Source organism: Prunus mume, linkage group LG2 (assembly GCF_029339155.1).
Source record: "Prunus mume cultivar Tortuosa linkage group LG2, ASM2933915v1, whole genome shotgun sequence".
Classification (NCBI taxonomy): domain Eukaryota; kingdom Viridiplantae; phylum Streptophyta; class Magnoliopsida; order Rosales; family Rosaceae; genus Prunus; species Prunus mume.
In genome coordinates, this window is record NC_142699.1 from 36,190,257 (window position 1) to 36,212,924 (window position 22,668).

At 33.8% G+C, this 22,668-nt stretch overlaps 2 protein-coding genes, 1 long non-coding RNA gene and 2 pseudogenes across 6 annotated transcripts; 4 read left to right on the forward strand and 1 right to left on the reverse strand.

Moving 5' to 3' along the window:
- Positions 1-222: 222 nt before the first annotated feature.
- Positions 223-2,654, reverse strand: LOC148920182 (uncharacterized). Its single transcript, XR_016123633.1, has 4 exons — positions 2,354-2,654; positions 1,338-1,478; positions 1,055-1,217; positions 223-453 (listed from the first exon to the last, which is right to left on the reverse strand). It is a non-coding gene; the product is annotated as an uncharacterized LOC148920182 (long non-coding RNA).
- A 1,942-nt stretch (positions 2,655-4,596) lies between these two features.
- LOC148920183 (5S ribosomal RNA) lies at positions 4,597-4,715 on the forward strand (annotated as a pseudogene).
- Positions 4,716-7,089: 2,374 nt separating this feature from the next.
- LOC148920184 (zinc finger BED domain-containing protein RICESLEEPER 4-like) lies at positions 7,090-7,806 on the forward strand (annotated as a pseudogene).
- Positions 7,807-13,603: 5,797 nt separating this feature from the next.
- On the forward strand, positions 13,604-19,966 carry LOC103322949 (sucrose nonfermenting 4-like protein). 4 transcript variants are annotated; one of them, XM_008224909.2, is made up of 14 exons: positions 13,604-13,790; positions 13,999-14,214; positions 14,352-14,439; positions 14,880-15,062; positions 15,499-15,633; positions 15,752-15,811; positions 16,302-16,391; positions 16,754-16,888; positions 17,596-17,740; positions 17,817-17,990; positions 18,355-18,418; positions 18,538-18,607; positions 18,970-19,084; positions 19,346-19,966. In XM_008224909.2, the coding sequence occupies exons 2-14, from the start codon at positions 14,090-14,092 to the stop codon at positions 19,435-19,437; spliced, it is 1,476 nt and encodes a 491-aa protein (XP_008223131.1). In that variant the 5' UTR covers positions 13,604-13,790; positions 13,999-14,089; the 3' UTR covers positions 19,438-19,966. The 4 variants fall into 4 exon arrangements, with proteins under 4 accessions (XP_008223131.1, XP_088900474.1, XP_008223130.1 ...); XM_089044348.1 differs by having other exon boundaries at positions 13,614-13,790; positions 14,127-14,214; XM_008224908.3 differs by having other exon boundaries at positions 13,615-13,790; positions 14,349-14,439.
- An 883-nt stretch (positions 19,967-20,849) lies between these two features.
- On the forward strand, positions 20,850-22,147 carry LOC103322948 (E3 ubiquitin-protein ligase). Its single transcript, XM_008224907.3, has 5 exons — positions 20,850-21,130; positions 21,202-21,356; positions 21,467-21,531; positions 21,640-21,723; positions 21,839-22,147. Exons 1-5 carry the CDS (start codon positions 21,021-21,023, stop codon positions 21,899-21,901), a joined length of 477 nt encoding a protein of 158 aa, XP_008223129.1. The 5' UTR covers positions 20,850-21,020; the 3' UTR covers positions 21,902-22,147.
- Positions 22,148-22,668: the final 521 nt, after the last annotated feature.

The following is a 22,668-nucleotide window of genomic DNA, read 5'->3' on the forward strand; positions in this document are numbered from 1 at the left end:
AAAGACGACCGTTTTTTAAAGAACCGTCGTCTATTAGATGTAAAGACGACGGTTTTGAAAAGAACCGTCGTCTATTATGTCTAAAGACGACGGTTTTTACAAAAAAAAAAACCCTCGTGTATTATCTGTAAAACTGACATAGTGATTTTACATTTTTTTTTTCATAACATTGTTTCTTTCATAAATTCAAGTCCAAATCTACCATTACCCACACCATACATGTATATAACATTGTTTCTTTCATAAAACTTGAATATTCAATAGTAATTACATAGTTTACCAATCTTGATTCCTACTATATCCATACAAAATACCATATCCATAGCATTTAACCTATACTTATAAAGAGGAAGTACATGTGGTTGCTCATAAATGTTGCCCATTCGATGCGAACTTCTGCTGGACCTTCAATGTCCACACCATGGCTGCCATTATGGTACAGCTCTACCAATCCTACATTTACATGACAATAAACAATTAATTCAGGAAAAAATACAAAAACAATAACTAGAGCAGAAGTGTTGAAGTTTTTTTTTTGTCTAACTAAAGCACTCAAAGCATAATAAAGAAGGAGAAGAAAGCTGAAGGGAAAAAAAACACTGGAGCCATTTCTTGAACTCTCTGTTTTGTTCCTTCTCTCAATATAGGAGGAGACTATTATTCTCCTTAACTTCTCTTCCTACACAGTAGTGCAATTAAGGCCTCTATAGTCTTGTTCTCTTACAAACTGAAAAAGAGCTAATCTAATTAGGATAAGAACATCAAACAGAAAGCTTTATCAGATAGAAGAGCAAGCTTATTCAAAGAGCAAACAGCTAGTCAATCCTAAATTGCATAACTAACAAAAATTCTTTATGAAAAGGCTTAAACTATAAACCACCAGCGTAACAAAAGTCAGATATCAACATACACTTCACAAAAGGCAGCAAAAAAAAACAAATCCTATGAAAAGGATCACACAGAATTGCAACATCTGGAAAAGGAGACTTCAACTTATTAAACAAACATAGAAATCAGATAGTAACATAATACATAAAGCCAAACGAGAGAATACCTTCTCACTAACAACACTTCCATTTACACCAGCATTCTTGGCAACTAAGAGCTCTTTTAACTATATCTTCTCCAACCTGTAAATTACCATATGAACCGCATCAACAATCGGTTTCCATGCTTCCACTTGCTCCTTAGTCCATATACCAGGAGTATCTGGGTACCTTCGCATATGAAAGAAACAAAAGAGACATCAAACATTAAATAAAGAAAGCACCCTCAAATGAAGCTTAGTTACTTAAACTAAAACATCAAAACTAGAAAGCTGCTCTTCTTCAAATTACCCTTGAGCTGTGTCAGAAACTCCAGTGGCTTCAGCTATAAGAAGACCTCCATTAGATGTTCTCTGAGAGTAATATAAGATGGCATGTGGCTGAGGAACATTTCCGTATGATCCTTCTCTAGTCAATGGTGCTAATACAACTCTACAGAAGACAACCAAAACATAAATCATAAATACAAGCATCACAAGTTTCCTAGCAAAATAGGCAGTATATATTATCAGAAGAACTACACCTACTACATGACCTGTGAATTCTCCAAAGTTGGTCATTGTTCACTAACAACTAAACATAGGAGACAAATGCATGGTAGAAGAAGATGCTAATCCGGGATTTCGCATTGGCAAAACTACATTTGACAAACACAAAAACTGCCCAGTAAACTAAATTTGACCGAACACAAGCAGTAATTTCATTGTTCTTACAAGCAAACTGGGACTTTAACCAACCCTGTTTCCAAATTCTACAAAACCCAATAGCCCAAACCTCAACTTAAGCAGAACAAGGCCAGGCTATAGCTAATCTGTGCACCAACAAAATGACCCAACTTACAAATTTACAAAAATATACAAATACAAACCAAAATTCACAAACAAATTTACAAAAAATGAATAAATACAAACCCAAATAACACTCATGTGATGCTTCTAGAACTTATATGAATGACATGTTGATCCAATCGGTTCATGCTAAAGTTGATGCGGTTCATGCATAATCTTAAAACCAAAGCAACTTTCCAGGCCCTGCAACTCAACAACAAAGCACTAAAAGGTACAAAAAAACATATGAACTAGAATTTTTGAACAAAATAAAAGCAAAAAGGTTTTAAAAATGCAACTGCTGAACTATATATAGCTTAAATCAAGTCAGATCTAACCACAAACAAATCGTATATATGTCAATACGCACCGAAATTAAAGAACAAACAAATCGTAACCCTATATCTCAGACAAACAACCATAATAAACAAGAAAAAATAAAAATTGAAATCAAATCAGAAGAATCAAGTAGCTTCGTACCTTTCTGGTCTACGAGGAAGAAGATCTAATCTAAAGCTCGTAAAATGGAAGATGGGAATCCATTTGGGGGCTTAAAAATGGTCGCGACGAGGAAGGGAGATGGCGAACGCTGGCACGACGGAGATGGCGATCTCATTGAACTCGATGTCCACGGAGATGGAGATATGGGCTAGTTCGGTGGATGATGAGAGGGAGATGTGCTTCATCGATGTGAGAGAGAGGGTTTTGAGCGAGCGAGGGTTTTCTGAAATGGTCCGCGCTCGCGAACTTAAAATGAATTTTTGTTTAGCGCCTCCTAAAAGCACGACGGTCCTAATAAGGTATCATCGTAATTTTAAAAATAAACCCAACACATTGGTGTATTAGGTACCTTATCACGACGGTTTTATAACATTCGTCGTCTTTTAAAATACCACGACAGTTTTTATATAAAGGGTCGTCTATAGAGTGTCGTAGTTTAACAAAATTGTAGTAGTGTAGGTCCTTTTTTAGTGAAGATTTACTTGGAGTCTGTAAGCCTCGAGCCATTATTTAATTTCTTTGTTGGGCATTAGCCCCGTTTCTTCACCAAAAAAAAAATTTATTTATATATTCAAATTTATTATATTTAAATAGTATAGCCGCCCGGCTATACTCTTCAAATAATCGAATTTATTATAATTAAAAAGTATTGCAAGGCAGCTATGCTATTTAATATTTTAATTTATTATATTTAAAAAGTAATACCGCATATCTATAATATTTAAATATTCGAATTTAATAACTATAAGGAGTATAGTCAGGCGACTATACTATTTCAGTGTTCGAATTTATTATATTTAAGGAGTATAGCCGAGCAGCTATCCTATTTAATTATAATTTATTATATTCAAAGTGTATGGCCGGACGGCTATCCTATTTACATACTTGAATTTATTATATTTAAAAACTATTTAAATATTTGAATTATATTTAAATAGTATAGCCGCACGACACCCCTTCTATTTAGTGGTCCCTCAAATAACACCAGTTAGGGTCCCATAAGAAATTTAACAAATTAGAAACCATTTTGACATCCAATTGTGTCCTACAAAATTAATTAACATAGTGCTTCAAGAAAGTACTAAAATTTCAATATTTCAATTGAGTGGTCTAATTATATCGAATTCAAGTGATTTTTTGTAGAGATGATCTTTGAATGAATATCTACAAAATAGACTGTTTGGATTAGAAAAATATAGTACAAAATGGGTCCTACAAGGTTGTCCCTCAAATAAGCTTATTTGAGGATCCCTCAATGAAGCTCCTAATATATATATATATATATATATATATATATATATATATATATCTCTTATTGAGGATCCTCAAATAATTTTATTTGAGGACTCCCTAGGTACCCTACAATTTTTTTTCCAATGATCAAAACCATCTATTTTTTAGGTCTTCATTCATAGATCATCCTTACAAAAAATTAGACAAATCGAAAACCGTTTCGACATCCAATTGTGTCCTACAAAATCAATGAACACGGTGCTTCAAGAAAGTACTAAAATTTCAATAACTCAATTGAATGGTCAAATGATATCGGATTCAAGTGATTTTTTGTAGAGATGATCTTTGAATGTGTATCTACAAAATAGACGGTTTGGATTAGTGAAATACAATCCAGAGTGGGCCCTACAAGGGGTGTCCCTGAAATAAGCTTATTTGAGGGATCCCTCAATGGAAGCTCTCTGTATATATATATATATATATATATAATTGATTCCTTAAGTATTTGAGTGTGACTATACTCCCTTAGAAAATTGTCATGGAGATCTATAATACCTTGTCATAACCATGTATACCTTTGTCAAAGCGACGTGTTGATTCTTATAAAATTAACATAAAAGTTTGTAAGAAAAAGTAAGCAAAAGTTTTCTGAACTTTATCACAATTTATGCTTAGTAATCGATTTTACTACAATAATGTCTGCACGAATTTCCATTAGCGTAATTATCATATGAGCTAAAAACACGTGCGGCTATATTATTTAAATATTCGAATTTATTAAATTTAAGGAGTATAGTCATGTGGCTTTACTCTTTAAAGCCGATTGGAACTGGCAAATCGACACGCCTACACATGGCAAAAGGTAGGGGTGGCAACAGCAATGTCGACAACCCATGCCATACCACGCGGGGGGGTATTGGATAGGCAACCCATGGTCATATGGCATGAATCAAACATGGCCTATATACATTTAGGCGTTATAAGCTAACAAATGTCATCATACTAACTTACATGCACCGGATCCCATCAAAACTGCAAAGTTAAGTGAGTTTAGGCGAGAGTAGTACTAGGATGGGTGACCTCATGGGAAGTCTTCGTGTTGCATCCCTTTTTTTTGCGTTTTTGACGTTTCAATTGTCGTGGGTGTTTGCTTTTCGTTGTCTTCGTTGAATTTTTTTTTTTTTTTGTGTTTTTTTGATTTTTTTTGTTCAATTATCATTGGGTAAGCCCCATAGCTGATTGGAATCAACGGATCGGCATGCCTACACATGGCGCAAGGTGGGGGTGGCGACGACAAGTCCTGAAAGCCCATGCCATTACATGCGACGACATGCCATGTCATGCGGGGGGTGTTGGATAGGCAACCCATGGTCATGTGGCATGGCTACAACATGGCTTATATACTTTTAGTCGTTATAAGGTAACATATGAGATCATACCAACTCACATGCATCGGATCCCATCAAAACTCTTTAGTTAAGAGGGTTTGGGAGAGAGTAGTACTAGAATAGGTGACCTCTTGCGAAGTCCTAATTTTGCATCCCTTTTTTTTCTTTTTGCGTTTTTGAAGTTTCAATTGTCATGGGCGATTGCCTTCCGTCGTCTTCATATGGCTATTGTTTTTTCTTTCATGACCCCTTGAAGCTAGTCTCTAATTAACTAGGCACCAGAAAAGAACAAAACGAAAAAAACTGTGGGACCGGCCTATTGTTGAAATTTTTTGGGTTGTTTTAGTTTTTTTTGTTCAATTATCATTGGGTAAGCCCCACAACAGATTGGAACCGGCGGATCTGCATGCCTCTACGTGGCACAAGGTAGGGTTGGCGAAGGAAAGGCCTGAAATCCCATGTCGTGTCACGAGGAGGGTGGTGGATAGACAACCTATAATCATATTTCATGGCTACAACATGGCTTATATATACTTTTAGGCGTTATATAGGTCATATGCAAGGTTTTAAATATCGTTGGTATCGTAAATATCGGTAGTTCAAAAACATAGACATTTCGATGAAAATATCGGGATATTATCGATATTGATAAAAATTGAATAAAAACCACGAAAATTGTAAGAAAAACTTGGAATTTTTTTTTGAAACTTTGGAGGATGTTTATTTAATCAATTATCTATTAGTTTATCACAAAAAATTGGAAAGAAATGCATTGCATGATGGGTTTAACTGATTTAAGTTGATTATATAGCGAGCTGACAAATACTGTGAGTGTAGAAAATATGGAGTAATTAATGAAAGAAGATTAAACACACCATAATCATTTATATATATGATTTACTACAAAATTTTACACTTTATACATTGCATGGTAAGATACATTAGTGACTTAGTACCATATAAAGTTCCTATGAGGTTCAAATTTTTCACTATCTTCATCATCTCTATGTGTAGAGTAAGTGTATTGTGAAGAGTAGTCATCAAATGATAAATCCCCAAAATAATTTTGCCATATAATTGTTAACATGCCACTCATATGGATCCGAGATTGGTTGACGTTGTCCATAAGCAAAATCATTTGAAGATTGGGTCTTGAATTCTTTCCATGAGCCGCTCAATTGCATCCCAAAAGGAAAGGTCAAAGAGTCACATTCTCATGTGAAAATTTGATTCTTGCAAGGAAACAATATAAATATACATGTTTTAGCATACTATCATAAAAACATAAGCAACATGGTGGTTAAGGCGTTGGAGGAGTGAAATGGCAGGGGGTTTGAATCCCCTTTGTGTGTGTGCTTTTTGAGGGGGTTTTTTGTTTTTTTTTTTTCATTACATAGATATTTTTGATATTATAGCTATATTTTTCCCATTACATCGATATTTTCTGATATTATCGATATTTATACGATATGTGCATAGATACGTTCCGAAATATCCATGACTCAAAAAAACAATAATATCCTCGATATTTCATCGATATTATCGATATTTTAGACTGTGGTCATATGAGAATTTGGGTCCTAAGTTTTGTTTATATTACAAAAAGATTTATCCTCTCGAATTCTTTGAGCGACTGCACATCAAGGTTCTTTGTTTAAGATTTCTTTCAAATCAAGTTCATGTGCAAAAGATTAGCAAATTTCTCTCTTTAAGATTTCTCTCTTTAATAATTTTATATTGTTGACTTTGTTCTCTTTAATCAACACCACAAAACATATGCATGCATGTCATGTGGCGGGCCTTCAAGTGAAGTTCTTTTCGTTTTGAGAGAATAAAAAGCACATCTCTATTGCTTTGTTCTGATATATTCAATATCAACATGTTCATATTGATATTTTTTTATCATCTATAACTAATTCCTTCCTTGTTGTTTAATCCAATTGCATATAAATAAAATACATTGATTGTAGTAAGTTAGATCATTATATAGTTTTCGTCCAAAAACAAAAGATCATTATATAGTAAAAAACATTGTACCTTCCAATTGCTTTATCAATCTATATGTTTTTAACGTATATGTATTTTTTTTCCTAGATGGGTGACAGCAATGAAGAGACTTAAGTTCCTGAAACCCAAATTGAGGAGGATAACAATCCTACACCAACTGGAAATGATAGCAATCCTATAGTAATTGAAAATAACAACACATAAGCCACCAGTTCAACTCAAGCTGTTGTGAATAAAAGGAAAGGTAGGTCTCCTGCTTAAGAATATTTTGAAAAGAAAGAAATTCGAGGTCAAATGAAAGCTGTGTGCATTCATTGTGAGAATAGCTTAGGCGCAAATAGGAACAATGAGACTAGACATTTACTTGATCATGTAAAGTCTTGTCTTTATAAAAGACAAAGAACCATAGATCAATCAATGTTGAATCCTACAAAGTCGAGTGATGGGACTGTCAAGCTTGGTACTTATAATTTTGACTATTACCATGCTAGGAGGGCACTTGCAAATATGATTATTTTTCATAAATATCCATTATCCATGGTTGATCATATTGGATTCAAGATGTATCCCAATGCTTTGCAACCATTATTTAAAATGTGTTCTCGAATCACAATCAAGAAAGATATATTTAAGATTTTTGAAGTTGAGAGGGAGAAAACAACGGAGTTGTTAGACACCAATAGAAGTAGAATTGCCATTACAATGGATATGTGGACATCGAATAATCAAAAGAAAGGATTCATGACTATCACATCAAATTTCATTGATGATGCATGAAATTTACAAAGCCGACTAATAAGGTAAATTTATTATATTGTTCTTATTTGAACTAGTAATACTTTTTTTTTTTTTTGCTTTTTTTTATATTTATAAATAATTAGATTGTAACTTATTTGGTTTTTATTGTAGGTTTATATATGTTCCATGTCCACACACAACAGATGTACTTGGTGATGCTTTATTGGAATGCATGTTCAAATGGAATCTTGACCGTAAGTTGTCTACCTTAACTGTAGATAATTGTTTTATAAATGATTCCATGATTGCTATAGTGTTAGATAAGATTTGCTTCAATTCACTTATGTTAGATTGACATTTATTCCACATGCGGTGTTGTGCTCATATTCCAAACTTGGTGGTGAGAGATGGCTTAGAGATGATTAAAAAGAGTATTAAGAAAATTAGATACAGTGTTGCATTTTGGCTAGGAACCCAAAAAGAAAGGAGAAAATTCTTGAAGCAGCAAGACAGTTGAAAGTTCCAACCTCTAAAATGTTATAACTTGATTGTAAGACTAGATGGAACTCTACATATTCCATGCTTAAGACTGCAATGATATATAAAGAAATTTTTCCTCATTTGAAGTATCGTGAGCCGTTGTACAAAGAAGTGCCTAGTGAAAGTGATTGGGCAAAAACAAAGGAGCTTGTTGATAAGTTGGCCATGTTTTATGATGTGACTACGCTTTTTTTTTTTTAAGGACCAAGTATCCTACCACCAATCTTTATTTTAAGAATATTTGTGCTATTAGATTAGCAATTTTTGATTGGCTTAATTCTGAACAAGAAGAGGTGCAAGTAACGACATTACATATGCAAACAAAGTTTGAGAAGTATTGGGATACAATGCATGGTTTGATGAGAGTTGCAAGTATTTTGGATCCAAGGTATAATATGAAACAAATTGAATTTTTATGCCCTCTAATATATCCAAACAATGCATCTCAAGAGATTAAGAAATATAAAGATATTCTTTATGACTTGGTCCAGGAGTATCAGTCAAAATCTCAACAAAGTCAGTAGGTGCAATCTAAATCTTTGATTCCTACTTCTTCATCTAAGCCATCTATGCCTAAACTTGATTTGGTAAAGCAATTGGATGTGTTTGTTTCTCACTCCACTACCTATGGACATGTTAAATCCGAGTTGGATTGTTATCCAGAAGAGTCTTTTTTACCTTGAAATGATGATGATAATTTTGATATATTGTGTTTGTCGAAATCAAATGGGATCAAATATCCTACTTTACATGATATTGCTAGAGATATTTTGGTCATTTATTTATCCACAGTTGCTTCAGAGTCTTGCTCTAGTACTAATGAAAGATTATAAGCCCTCATCGTAGCCGGCTTCAGTAAAAAATAGTAGAGACATTGATGTGCGCTTGTGATTGGTTATAGAGTGAGATAAGAGGTATTGAAATATTTTTGTGGTTATATTTTTCATATTAAGTAAAACATTTTATTATTGTTTTCCGGTTTTTTTTGTTTTTTTAAATGATTAGCTTCAAGCTCTAATAAGAACGAAGCTAGAAGAGTCACTGTTCAAGATGAGGAAGTTGATAATAATGAGGAAGAGGCAACATTCTTATATTTAATAGCTCTCTTTATTTTTTTAAGGGGTTCTTAGATCTAGGTCCAAAATGATTAGCTGTCATTAGGTTTAGTCCACGCGTTTTTGGTTTTAAATGTAGGTCCTTTTACTTTTATTTCTCTTTTTATTGTGTTGATTATACCCTTTGAGGTAAATAAGGAAAACATTGAAAATCTAAATTTATTGAATTATTTACTTGTAATTAAATTTTAGAATTTAAATTTGGAATTCTTTCATTGATAATATTTACCTAATATATGGGTAAAATACAAATTAATCAATGAAAGTAAAGGCCCACATATTATACTAATCAATTAGGCAAGCACCTACATTAAATTATGTAACTAACATACAGGTAAATAATGTTCTTATTGGCAACGAAAAAAACTTAGTTATAAATTGTGTTACCTATAAGTCATGAACATAAATTAGAATACTACCTATAAGTTAGGAACATAAATTAGAAGACTACCTATAAGTCAGATATAAAAATAGACAAATAAAATTGTATGTTACCTATAAAACAATGTACATAAAATACTATTATTCATTGTCTAAAATATGAAATATATATATATATATATATATATATATATATATATATACCTTTGCAATAGGCAATATGACAATATACCTACACCATAGGATAATTTATGTACAAGAGTATATACTATACCTCTACCATAGGGTGAACAAAAATAAAAATAATTACCTACAACTTTTTGAAGAAAACGAAAGGGGAAAGGAATCTTGTAATATGGAATGCCATGATCTTGGGTCACATTCAAAATCATCAGCATGAGGAGGCTTTAGAATTATATGTGGCAATGTGCAGATTGTCAATTGACCGTACAAGATCAACATTCCCTACCATAAGGTATATATAAATGAAGAAAAGAAGAAGATAGAGATGAAGAACAAGAAAGAAAAGCATGCATTTGGTTAATAAGCTAAATTCAAGGAAAAAAGAAGAAGATGGTTTGACATTTACATTCAAAATGTAATTATTCCTTTAATTGTACATGATCAAATCTAATCATTAATGGCATATAAATTCTCACCTTACTCATTTTAGACAATTGGGACATAATAGGAACAAAAAATTTAAATACAAATCAATTAAATACAAAAGTTTGAATAAACATGTCAAAAATAGAATGTAATCTACGTGGCAAACTAGTCAAAAGACTTGTATCAATAAACAATAATTTGAGGACTAGACCCAACTATTTGTTGGATTTTTGGACCTCTATCAACTTTTCTATTTTTTTAAAATGGATTTTTCTTATATAATGGCCAGTTTCTCATTTTCTTTTAAATAATTGTATTGTCTTTATCTTTTTTTTTTTTTTTTTGTAGGAGTCTACCATTGAAACAGAGAACATCTCTTTGTTTTTTGATTAAAGCTATGAATGATGAAGCACAAGAGAGTTAATTGAAATTGTGAAGTTTTATTTGATGATAGAATATTGTTAATGTTTATTTGGGATTGGTTTTCTAATTTAAGACTAGATGGATTTGTTGTACTTATTGAAAAAGTTTCTAAAGATTTAGATTGAGAAATTATTTCAAGTTTTGTGTCCTCCTTTTTTGCCTTGCTGAGAAATTATTTTAACACTACATAGGATGCTTTTGATAAGAAACAAGAAATATCTTATTAAAAACCGGGGATTGGGGTGGGTATGGGACGCACCTCCGGGACGGGGATGGGGACGAGGATCCCCGAAAAGCCTAAATAGGGGATTGGGGCGGGAACAGGGATGGTATTGTCATACTCAACCCCTAACGGACCCATTGCCATCCCTACACCCATGCATTATTTTGATCTTTGGCTAAGTCTTTGTCGAATCATATGTTATTGTTGACAAGGTGATGTATATATTTATATTTTTTGTCAGAAACTGAATCCATCAGTGCATTAACATCTATGATCTTCTCATTACTATATATATATATATATATATATTGGTGTTGATTTCCTTATTTCCCTTTTGTCCACTTACACTGCTTTTTGTTTTTTAATATTTTTTACCATAACATACAAGGGAGTGTAAGTGAACAAAAGAAAAGTGGAAAAATCATCTTTTTATTTTATTTTTATACAATCGATATTGAGAAAGGGGATTTTCTCACACACATTGCCAAGATACTATCGGATTTGAACTTAAGACCACTAGTCTGCAAGTCAATGCACCTTTTTGCTAGGGTAGACCACGTTGGCTTATCATTACTATTTTATGTAATTTACAAGAAGCACAAACCATATGCATTTTGCACCAAACCTCCACTTCATAGAGTTACTATACTTTTTCTCACTAAAATCTAAAAATAGAGTTATTTAAAAAAAAAAAAAAAAGCAAAACATGAAGTTTCCAATATTATCACATATTTTTGTAGCCTAATAAAATGTGACATTTCTTGTTCGGTTGGATTCATCCCACATTATTAATAGTAAGAAATGACTACATTGTTTGCACCAAAAAAATACATACATACATACATATATATATATCTATTTATATATATAATCTATATATATAAAGCAAAATGCAGAGAATGATGAAACATTCAAAATACCAGAAAATACCTTTGGTTAATTCAAACATTAAGAATTAAAATTATTAATTAAATGAGGATAATATGATAAATTCACTTTTTTTCATATTAAAAAAATTAAAATTAAAAACAAAATCAGATAATATGTCATACTTTTATGGAACATAACTACATACATTATCTTTTCTTAATTCCAAAAATAAAATAAAAAAAGAAAAAAGAAAATCAATTGACACATGCGTGAGCATGTACTAAGGGGCTGGTATATATAAAGCAAAAGGTGGAGCATGATGAAACATTCAAAATACCAAAAAATGTCCTTAGTTAATGCAAACATTAAGAATTGAAATTATTAATTAAATGAGGATAATATGGTAAATTCACACTTTTTATATTTAAAAAATTAAAATTAAAAGAAAAATCAGATAATGGATTCTATTTTTATGGAACACAACTACCCATTATCTTTTTAAATTTTAAAATAAATTTTTTTTAAAAAAAAATCCTCTCATAGACATAAAAGTGCGTGCGGAGGAGAAATTATAGAGTGATACGGTATCACCACATAAGCGGGTGATACTCCCACTCAAAATCTAACACGTGTCAAATTTTAAAAAATAATTATATTTTTTTTCATAGTTGTACTTTGTCTTCCAACTTTACCCTGAATAAATTTTATTTAATTTTTTTATAAAAAACATGAAAAAGAAAACAAGATTGTAGCAGTGTCCCACCCAGATCCCATTGGCAATCTGCCTCCCACGCACTGCCGCCCCTTCGATGCAATTCCCCTCCATGAATACCAACATCAAACAACACCACCCAAAAAGTGGTTGATAAAATTAACAGAAAAAAGAAAAAAATAACTGATTTACTTGGTTGCCCATAACATCCATTATTACCTTTCTTTCAGCAGTGGGTTGTCAACTTATTATCATAGGAGATGCTTTTGAAAATTTCTGATTTGCACTTATATACATTCAAGATTTTTGGCTTTTTCTTAATGCATTTAACTTTTTTACTGAGATTGAGAGGGAGGGAAAGAGGGGTTGGAGATGTTGGATGAGAAGGGAGAGGAAGGCTGGGGTGGGTGGCGAGGGAAAAGAGAAGATAGCTTGGTGGTGAGGGAGAAGCGAAGCACAGGGAAGACGGTGGGAGAGGGGTTAGGTCTAATTATTGTTGAAGGGTATACTTGGAAGATAAAATCCAGGTGTAATTTTTTTTAAATTTACTTTTAAAATTGATACGTGTTAGATTTTGAGTGGGAGTATCACCAACTGACGTGGTGATACCGTATCACTCTATAATTTCTCCGTGCGGAGAGGCTAGTATATGATAATTGATTGGATAAGATGGAATTTCACAAATTTTATTTATTAAAAAAAAATGAAATGTTACAGTTTAAACTAAAATTTCATTTTGGTAAAATTTTAAAAACAATGAAAAGAAAATTGGCCTACATATTTTTCTATTACCGTAAAGCCGTGCCACGTGTTCGTAGCACAAAAAAACTTCAACGATATCTCACGCCGTCCGAAATCTTTCAACAGTTTTTACCAGTTACCTCAACAGAGTCGCGGTAAATTCCCGAGCTCTTTGCTGTCGTAATTTTTTAAAACAAAAAAGAAAAAGAAAAAGAAAAAAGAAAGAAAGAGAAAAACACATCGTTTTATGATTTTTTAACATCACTATCGGAGTTTCTGTCTTTTAGGGTTCGAAATTAGATTCGATCGTGTCGCAAGCCTTCTCGATTTTCTCACCCATTTTTAAATTTATCCTAATTATTTCCGCTAGGGTTTCGTTTTCGCTTGCCATTTTCGTCGATTTATTGAAATGGAAGGCCTTTCGCTGCTCTAATTGGTAGGTTTCTGCCCCCAATCTTAACGTCGGTAGGGCTTTTCCTGTCCAATTTTAGCTTCTGCAAGTAAAATCGCTAAAACATTTTGAAACATTTTGTTGTGTTTCTTATTAGAGTGAGTTAAATTAGCTGAAATTTTGTTTCATTTGGTCTGACTTTGGTACCATTTGCATGATTTTTAGCGTAATTTGGTTGAATTTGTTTTTACAGTAAATAAAATGAGCGGGCATGTCGTAGGGAGTTTAGATTGCTTGGAGGGTTAATTATTTTTGAGAAATATTTATATAAAATTTGGGGGCAAATGTTTGCTACCAACATGGATTCGGCGCGGGATGTAGGTGGAGCTCCAAGCACGGTGTTGATCCCAATGCGGTTTGTGTGGCCTTATGGAGGCAGAAGTGTATTTCTCAGTGGTTCATTTGCACGGTAAGACTCGGGAGTTTTTGGTCCCAAATATTATTACTATTTGGAATTTGATTTCATATGATTTGCTAGGCTGCTTTTATTTAGTTAAATTAAGTCATTTGTTTCTGAGTGTTTCTAAATGGGATGTTCTTCAGCAGGTGGTCTGAACTTATTCCTATGACGCCGGTTGAGGGTTGCCCCACTGTGTTTCAGGCTATTTACAGCGTAATGCCTGGATATCACCAGGCAAGTTTTTCCTATTTGAATTAAAGCATTTGAGTTTTTATTGTTGCATGAAATGATGTGCTTTCACCTTTGAGGCGAATATGAGTAATAGTGTTAATACTGACATTTTTAAGTCTACGAGATGTGGTAGTTGATATGAATTCTGGGCAATTGGCACACAGATGTATACATGAATAGATAGGATTAGTATATCAATATGACACAATTCAGAATGGAGCATTTCTTATTCTTTTGTAGGCATGCTTATGTTAAGTGGATCACCATTTTGGGATTCTACGGGTTGGAGTAGTGATTGAATGCGTGAAATTTTACTAAGCCTAACGGATGCCTGTCATTTGATTTTAGAATGCTAATACTAGGATGTTCTACATTCACATTGATAAGACTTTTAAACTATTTTCATCAGTCTTACTAACTTGCACATGTTTCTTTTACAACAGTACAAGTTTTTCGTTGATGGAGAATGGCGACATGATGAGCACCAACCTTATGTGAGTGGTGAATATGGGTTAGTGAACACCGTTCTCTTGGCTACGGATCCTAATTTCTTTCATCCAAATGTAACCCCAGAGATAACTTCTGGATCTAATATGGAAGAGGATACTGAGGCCTTTCGGCGTTTGGTAAGACTCATTCATTCCTTATCATTTAAGATTACAGTTACCTGGAAAAGTTTAACCTCTTTCTGTTATCCTGTATTTCCTTAAGAATATGGTGAACTCAGAGGTTCTTTAGCATTATTCCATCCATGGCTGATTGTGATTTGAGAAACTAGGATGCTCAAATATCTATGCATTGCTAAGTTTTGCACATTTTGAACCTTGCAGAGAGTCCTAGGGGCTACTTGGGCATAGTCTGAGTCACCTTTTTTTCCCCAATAAAGAAAATTATGTTTTAACCTAGGAAAAATCGTGGGTGTGGTGTTTCTTTGGTCGTTCTTGTATTTTAGCATTCATTTATGCTCCTTTAAGCTGTGTTTATTTATCTATTTATTTTCAGTTCTTTCTTCTTCCGTGAGTTATTATCAATAGTGGACTGGGATTCTGAATTATAATGCAGGTCCGGATTACAGATGGTAATTTAACTGATGTAGTACCGAGGATAACAGAGGGTGATCTGCAGGGCTCTCGTCATCGTATTTCTGTTTTCTTGTCTGCACATACCACTTATGAACTACTCCCCGAGTCAGGCAAGGTTTGGATGTCTTTTCATTGACCCTCCTTTATGCATTCTGCATTTGGTTGTCTGTATGAATTTGATTCACTATGAATTAGTTCCGCTCTTCACTTTTTTAATCACATCAATTTCACAGGTTGTCGCCTTGGATGTTGATTTGCCTGTAAAGCAAGCATTTCATATATTGCATGAGCAGGTATATACAAAGGAAAATACTTTCTCATTTTTTTATTGATCCATGCTCTGTATTTTTATTTTTGAAGAGGAAATTGATGCATTGTAGTTGATTGTCATTTTATATAATGGGCGTTGTGGTAGTTTAAAGTAACTTATATTAAGTTATAAGTTATAACTGGAGGATCCCTCAAGGTATCTTTATAGGTCCTTGGGCATTGATGCCGTAATAATGGAAAAGCTCCAAAATGTAGTAATTGGTGTTTTTTCTTTAAGGCCCTTTGTTCACATGATTCCACCCTTTATATATAATTGTTAGTGTTGATCTTTTATTTGATATTCTCATGTCATTTTTGTAAAACAATTTCAACTAGGAAATTCACCCAAGCTCTCCTAGTTTGCTGCCAGTTGCATGCTACCTTGCTTATTATTTTTGACATGCTTCCTTGATGCTGGTATAAAGCTTGCATATGCATAGTTCTGAACCAAGCCTTTTTTTTTTTTTTCCCCAGGGAATCCCTTTGGCGCCTCTTTGGGACTTCAGCAAGGGACAGTTTGTTGGAGTTCTAACTGCATCGGATTTTATATTGATATTAAGGGAGGTATGTTTGCATCTGAAATGGTGATTTTTTTCCCCTACTGGCGAGTTCTCCAAGATGCAAATTTCTCATTGTTGTTATTTTGAATTCTCATCCAATTCAGATGTATTAATATATGAGCCTGCCAGTCTCCTATACTTTCATTTTTTGTAATGTATATTCTTAGAAAATTGTGAATCAGACTGTTGTTAAACTTTGCCGAACTATTGATATCTTTATTTTATTGGCTAAATACTGGTTAAGTAGGACTTTACTATTTGATAGTTTTATGTAAAATTCATTTTTCACACATTATGTGCAGATATGCACATTTTGAGTGATGTATGATACTACTTAAAGTGGCTAACTTACCTTTTATCTTTTAGCTTGGGAACCATGGGTCTAATTTGACAGAGGAAGAGCTTGAAACACATACTATAGCTGCATGGAAAGAAGGAAAAGCATATCTAAACGGACAAATTGATGGGCATGGGAGAGCATTGCCAAGGCGTTTCATCCATGTGAGTGTTTTACGTGACATGTTTCGAATCTCTGGCTTAAAAATGCAATGTGGACCAGTAACCTTAAAGGATACTTTTATAGTGTGTGCATTTGTGCTTTGATGTAAACATTCTCATAGTCATATATATACTCTCGTTTGAGAGTTTGACTTGCTATTTTAATGTGTGGTGATGCATAGTTTGACAACAGAACATACCAGATATCTTGCAAGAGAACATTACCCTATATATAATTTATGCATTTCATATTGCACACAATATTTGTAATCTTTTATCTTAGGCATTCATGCATTAATAATGTCTATATGTGTCCGTGCATATGTGAAATTATTAGTTCAAGATCTTCTTTAAAACATACATGAAGAAAGCCTTACAGTATCGCTTCTTGAGCACAGAAGCAGTCTACCTTCATCAGTTGCACAATGGAAACTTGTGTATGACCATAACGAGAAAAACCAATGTCAATGCTAAAATTTGAAACGATATGGTAGTGCCAGAGACACATGAATGGGCTATTTTACCTTCTTAATCTATACTGACTTGTGAGCCCATATGGTAGTTAGTTCCACTTGTGTTGATAAAATTTGCTTTGATGGTTCATTTATGAATTTGTCTCTAGGTTTTTCTTACTGTTCATGTAGTTCTTTTTTTCATTGGAATAATGATCATTCTTTGTTCCTTGGCCACACTATTTATTTATTTTGCAGGCTGGGCCTTATGATAATATGAAAGATGTTGTTTTGAAACTTTTGCAAAATGAGGTTGCTACGGTTCCAATTATTCATTCATCTTCAGAAGATGGCACATTTCCACAGCTATTACATCTTGCTTCGCTGTCTGGTATTTTAAAATGTAAGCTTTCCAGAATGTTGTTATGTAAGACCATATGTTTGGTTCTTAATTGGTGCTGATGAATCTTAATTTTCAGGTATTTGCAGGTACTTTAGGCATTCTTCTAGCTCATTGCCCATACTTCAAGCACCAATATGTGAACTTCATGTGGGTACTTGGGTTCCAGAAATTGGAGAGTCAAATTGTCGGCCATTAGCAATGTTGAGACCAAGTGCTTCACTTAGTGCAGCATTAAACTTGTTAGTGCAAGGTAAGCTTTGTGTTTTGATCTATAGCTTGGATGTTTTAAAGTCATGATGCAGCAATCGCATATACATAGGCTGCCTTGTCCAATGGATAGTGCACAATATCCATGCATTGCATTGTCATGCACGGCTTGCTCTTGTCAAAGTGGAATCAAGTTATCCTAACAGGTCTTGGATTTAAGGATTTTCTGTGTTCAATTTTTTGGTCATAAATGCATAGGATGGATGACTTTATATGTAATTGGATTTGGGTGGAGGTGTGAGTTTAAGTAGCATCCAAATTTGAGAGAGAGAGAGAGAGAGAGAGAGTCATTTAGACTTATATTCCCACATCATGCTAACTCATACTTTTTTGGGTTTGCCTTGCAGCTCAAGTAAGTTCAATTCCTATTGTTGATGACAATGACTCTTTACTGGATATATATTGTCGGAGGTTAGTTGTACTCTATTTGTATTTGATTACTGATTTTTGTCTTCATTCATTGTATTTAAAAATTAGCAGGCTTTTAATGAACCATTAGTGATATTTCTCCATTCACATCTTCTTTACAGTGACATAACGGCTTTGGCTAAAGATAGAGCATATGCACATATTAATCTCAATGAAATGACTATTCATCAGGTAATTGCTGCAATTTTCTTCCCCCATCCCTGAACATATTTATTTCCTAGTGTCCATACATTCTTGTGTGCGTCATGAATGTCTTGTGGAGTGGGAGTTCTTCAGATGCGCCAGATTTCTGATCAATTATTTATTTTGGGGATGGGGAGATTTAAGATCATTATTTTGAGAATTATAAGTTGTGGTTTAGTAAGGGGGATTTTAATATTTGAGGTGGCTTTCAGTTTGAAGGATTTTTTTTTCTCTTTGGCATTTTCTCTACGTGTTTATATATTTTGGTGGAAGAGTTGGTCTGAGGTGTTTTGGCTTCAGAGCAAGCTTCAAGGGATGTCATCTTAGTTCTACTATGTTTTTCTTTTCAGGCATTGCAGTTGGGACAAGACTCTTATTCTCCCTTTGAACCAAGAAGTCAAAGATGTCAGATGTGTTTGCGCTCTGATTCGCTGCATAAAGTGATGGAGCGATTGGCCAATCCAGGTATATTCTTATTTCTTCCATTTTTATTTGGAATCATCTCCTTTTCTTTCAGGTAAAGACAGTAGTGTTGTGATGTTGAGTAAAGGTGTAGTATCCTGATCATATAGAGCACCATTTGGCCAGCTGATCTTTCCAGAATTTTTCTTTTGAACTCTTTGAGTCCAATCAGTAGCTGTGTGCTCTTGTTCAATCTTTGGGTGGCTCCCTTGATAACTTAAAAGATCTCCACCCGCTGAACTTCCCTCATAATTTGGATTTCAGGTGTCAGACGACTTGTCATTGTGGAAGCTGGCAGTAAGCGGGTTGAAGGCATTGTTTCACTAAGTGACATTTTCAAGTTCTTGCTTGGTTAGCTCCTCAAAGCTGTAGTTGAAAAAGGCAGAGGGGGTTTGTTCAGTGGTTCTCAACGCCACCCATGTCTTCCCAACTGTTCATTAGAGGATCCAGTACCTTACATGGTGACTTGGTCTGGTTTCATTCAAACATACAATTGGATTGGCCTCATTGCTTCGCCTAGTTTTTTAGAATTTTAGGCTGAAAAGAGGCCTGTAAATTGCGAGGAATTCGTTTCCTCTGAAATTTGTTGGTCATCCCCCTCCCTTTATTATTTATACATTGTGCTGCTGATGTAGATGCGATGTTACTGAATAGCAGGTTCCTGTATTAGTTTTCTGTTGAAATTAGGGGAAAAAATGCAGAAAATGATGCAGTGGGGGAGGAACGGAATGAACAATTGAAGTTATTGGGTTCTATGCTTACTTGTTGTCATGTAATTGGTTTTTAGGTTCATCCATATCTTCTTGTGGTTTGATCTTCTTCAGACGTATTGTAAGTAGCAGGCAAATGGAGAACTCAATAAAGTGAACCATATCATGCTGTGTATATGCAAGTGTAATGTTGATGAGATTGTGGTATCTGGGATTGCATCTGATCATTTATTTGTAAAATAAAAATTGGATCCCCCTAAATTCTCACAAATCTAGCTGGGATTTGATACCTTATAAAAGAAGTTTGTGTTTGTTATTGTTATTTTTGCCACTCATTGTAATATTTTCTTTGGCTGGAACTCGTGTATTGATACAAAGAAAATCTTTTAAAAAAATCAATGAGGTATGAGAGAGTAACTCTTTATTTTTATTTTTTCTGAGAACTAATTTAAAAAAAATTGCAGAACGTCCTTATATACAATTAATAATTTTCTTTTTTATCGATTGAGTAGAAAAGATTCAAATTTGGAATTTCTTAACGTTGGAAAAAGAACCTGAGCAGGTGAGTTTCTCATACACGTGAGACTTATTTATATTAGAGAGGTGATCAATAATGTGGTCGATAAAATATAGTCTAAATAACAACACCCTATGCTTAATAAAAACTAGTGTCTCTGCACGCACTTTTGCACTTGTAAGAGGCTTTTTTTCAAAAAAATTTAAATTTATTTTAGAATTAAAAATGATAATGGGTAGTTGTGTTCCATAAAAATATGATTCATTATCTGATTTTTCTTTTAATTTTTTAAAAAAATTTAATTATGAAAATGTGTGAATTTACTATATTATCCTTATTTAATTAATAATTTCAATTCTTAATATTTGCATCAACTAAGAGCATTTTCTGATATTTTGAATAATTTATCATTATCTGCCTTTTGTTTTATATATATAGATTTTCCTTTTTTTTTTTGGGTCAGAAAAATAATGGGCCTTATTTCCGCGCACAATTAGAATATGAATATCAAAAGTCATTTTTAAAAAGTTTTATTTTTCTTTATTATTTAAGAAATGGGAATTTGAAAGCTCTGATTAGGAGTGACCCAAAGGGGCCAAAAAATCAAAATTTAAAGGTTTGATTTGTGTTCTTTTTTATCTGAATCGGAGTTGTGATTAATCACCGGCCGGCACAGAGAGAGAGAGAGAGAGAGAGAGAGAGAGAGAGAGAAATGGTGAAAGAAAGAGGCGAAGAGTTAAGCGAAGAAGAAAAGAGAGCTTTAAGAGGCAGCAAATTCGCACCTCTCCCATCGTTGCCTCCTCGTTCCCAACCCCAACCCAGGTTTGTTTCCTTCATCTTCTTCATCTCTTCTGCTAGGGTTTTTATTTATTTAATTATATATTTATCTATAGGTTGGCTCATCCTGGGGGTCCATTGACGACGAATAAAGCAGCGGCCTTGGCGAAATTTCTAGAAAGAAAACTGCAGGATCCCAATGGATTGGACAACATCAACCCGCATCTTGTGGAACGAGCTGTCCAGAACGCCAAACGCACCGTTTTCGCCAGTAAACTCCACTCTCCTCTTCAATTTATCATCTTATTAACTACCTACATTTGCTTTAATCACATTTGATTAATTTAAACTTGGTTTTTTTTTTTGGGGGGGGTTAATCAGGTGGGGTATCTAATTCTGGAATAACCATACGACATGTTGACTCCTTTGGTGATTCTGATTTTGAGGTGATTTTTTTTTTCTTCTTCCCCAAGTTGTGCTTCCATTTTGATAAGAATATCAAGATTGTCTTACCTCTTTGATTGTTTTTATGAAATTTGGTGTAAAATATGCAGGACTCTCTGCAACAAGAAGAAAATGTGGAAAATTCTAAGCCCAAGAAGCTGAAGAAAAAAATTAAGAAGAAAAAGAGACGAAAGGTTAGTAACTCATCAGAGGGAAATGTGCCATTATCATTGATGTTTTTTATTTTATTTCATGATTTGTTTTGTTCTTTTGTTGCCTCTTTTGCAACTAACTTGTGTTGAGCTGCAGATAATGGAGGACTCTGGTTGTGCTGTGGTAAAAAAGCCCAAGAAGAAGAAGTTAGGATTGTGATTACATGAGATTATGGGTTTATTTAGGTTCCTGGAATTAGACACAGGCTTCAAATTCAAGGCTAGTTGGAAGATTTGAGTTGTACAATTTTGTACCAAATGTTGAGGGTCAGTGCAAAGCCATACAAAGAACGTTTGGATTTGTTGTTCTTCATTGCATTGATTGTTTGTTATTGTCAGATTGAACAATTTCAGCTTTGTACACTTTGAATTCGGGAATATGAGGGGGATCCATTTTTCTGATTCATGCATGGATTTTCCTTTCTTTTTTCTTCTCCTTTTAAATGATAATGTTCTTGTGATGTGTGTGCTTGTAGAACTTCATACTTGTTTTGAGCAATGAAATCAATTGATCTTTGAGCATTTGTATTTTGGCTAAAAGTCACTTTTGGTCCCTGTAGTTTGGCACTTCAACCACTTTTGACATTGTAGTTTCAATTCCGTCAATTTTGAGCCCTGATATGAAATGATGAGAGTTTCAAACAAGAATTTTTGCTCAAGAGTTTTGGGTTGATGAAATTGCACTTGCACCGTCAAAGAAATTGACAAGAATACAAACTTTTATTTGAACTATTACAAATACGAAACTACAATGGCAAAATTGATGGAATTAAACCTACAAAGTCAAAAATGATTGAAGTGCTTGACTACAGAGACCAAGAAGGATTTTTGGTCTTTGTATTTTCTATCTGTTCTGTCTCATCCGAAGCGGATAATTACTCACTTTCAGTTTAGCTTCATTGATCTTAATACCGTGTCTAGGAGTTG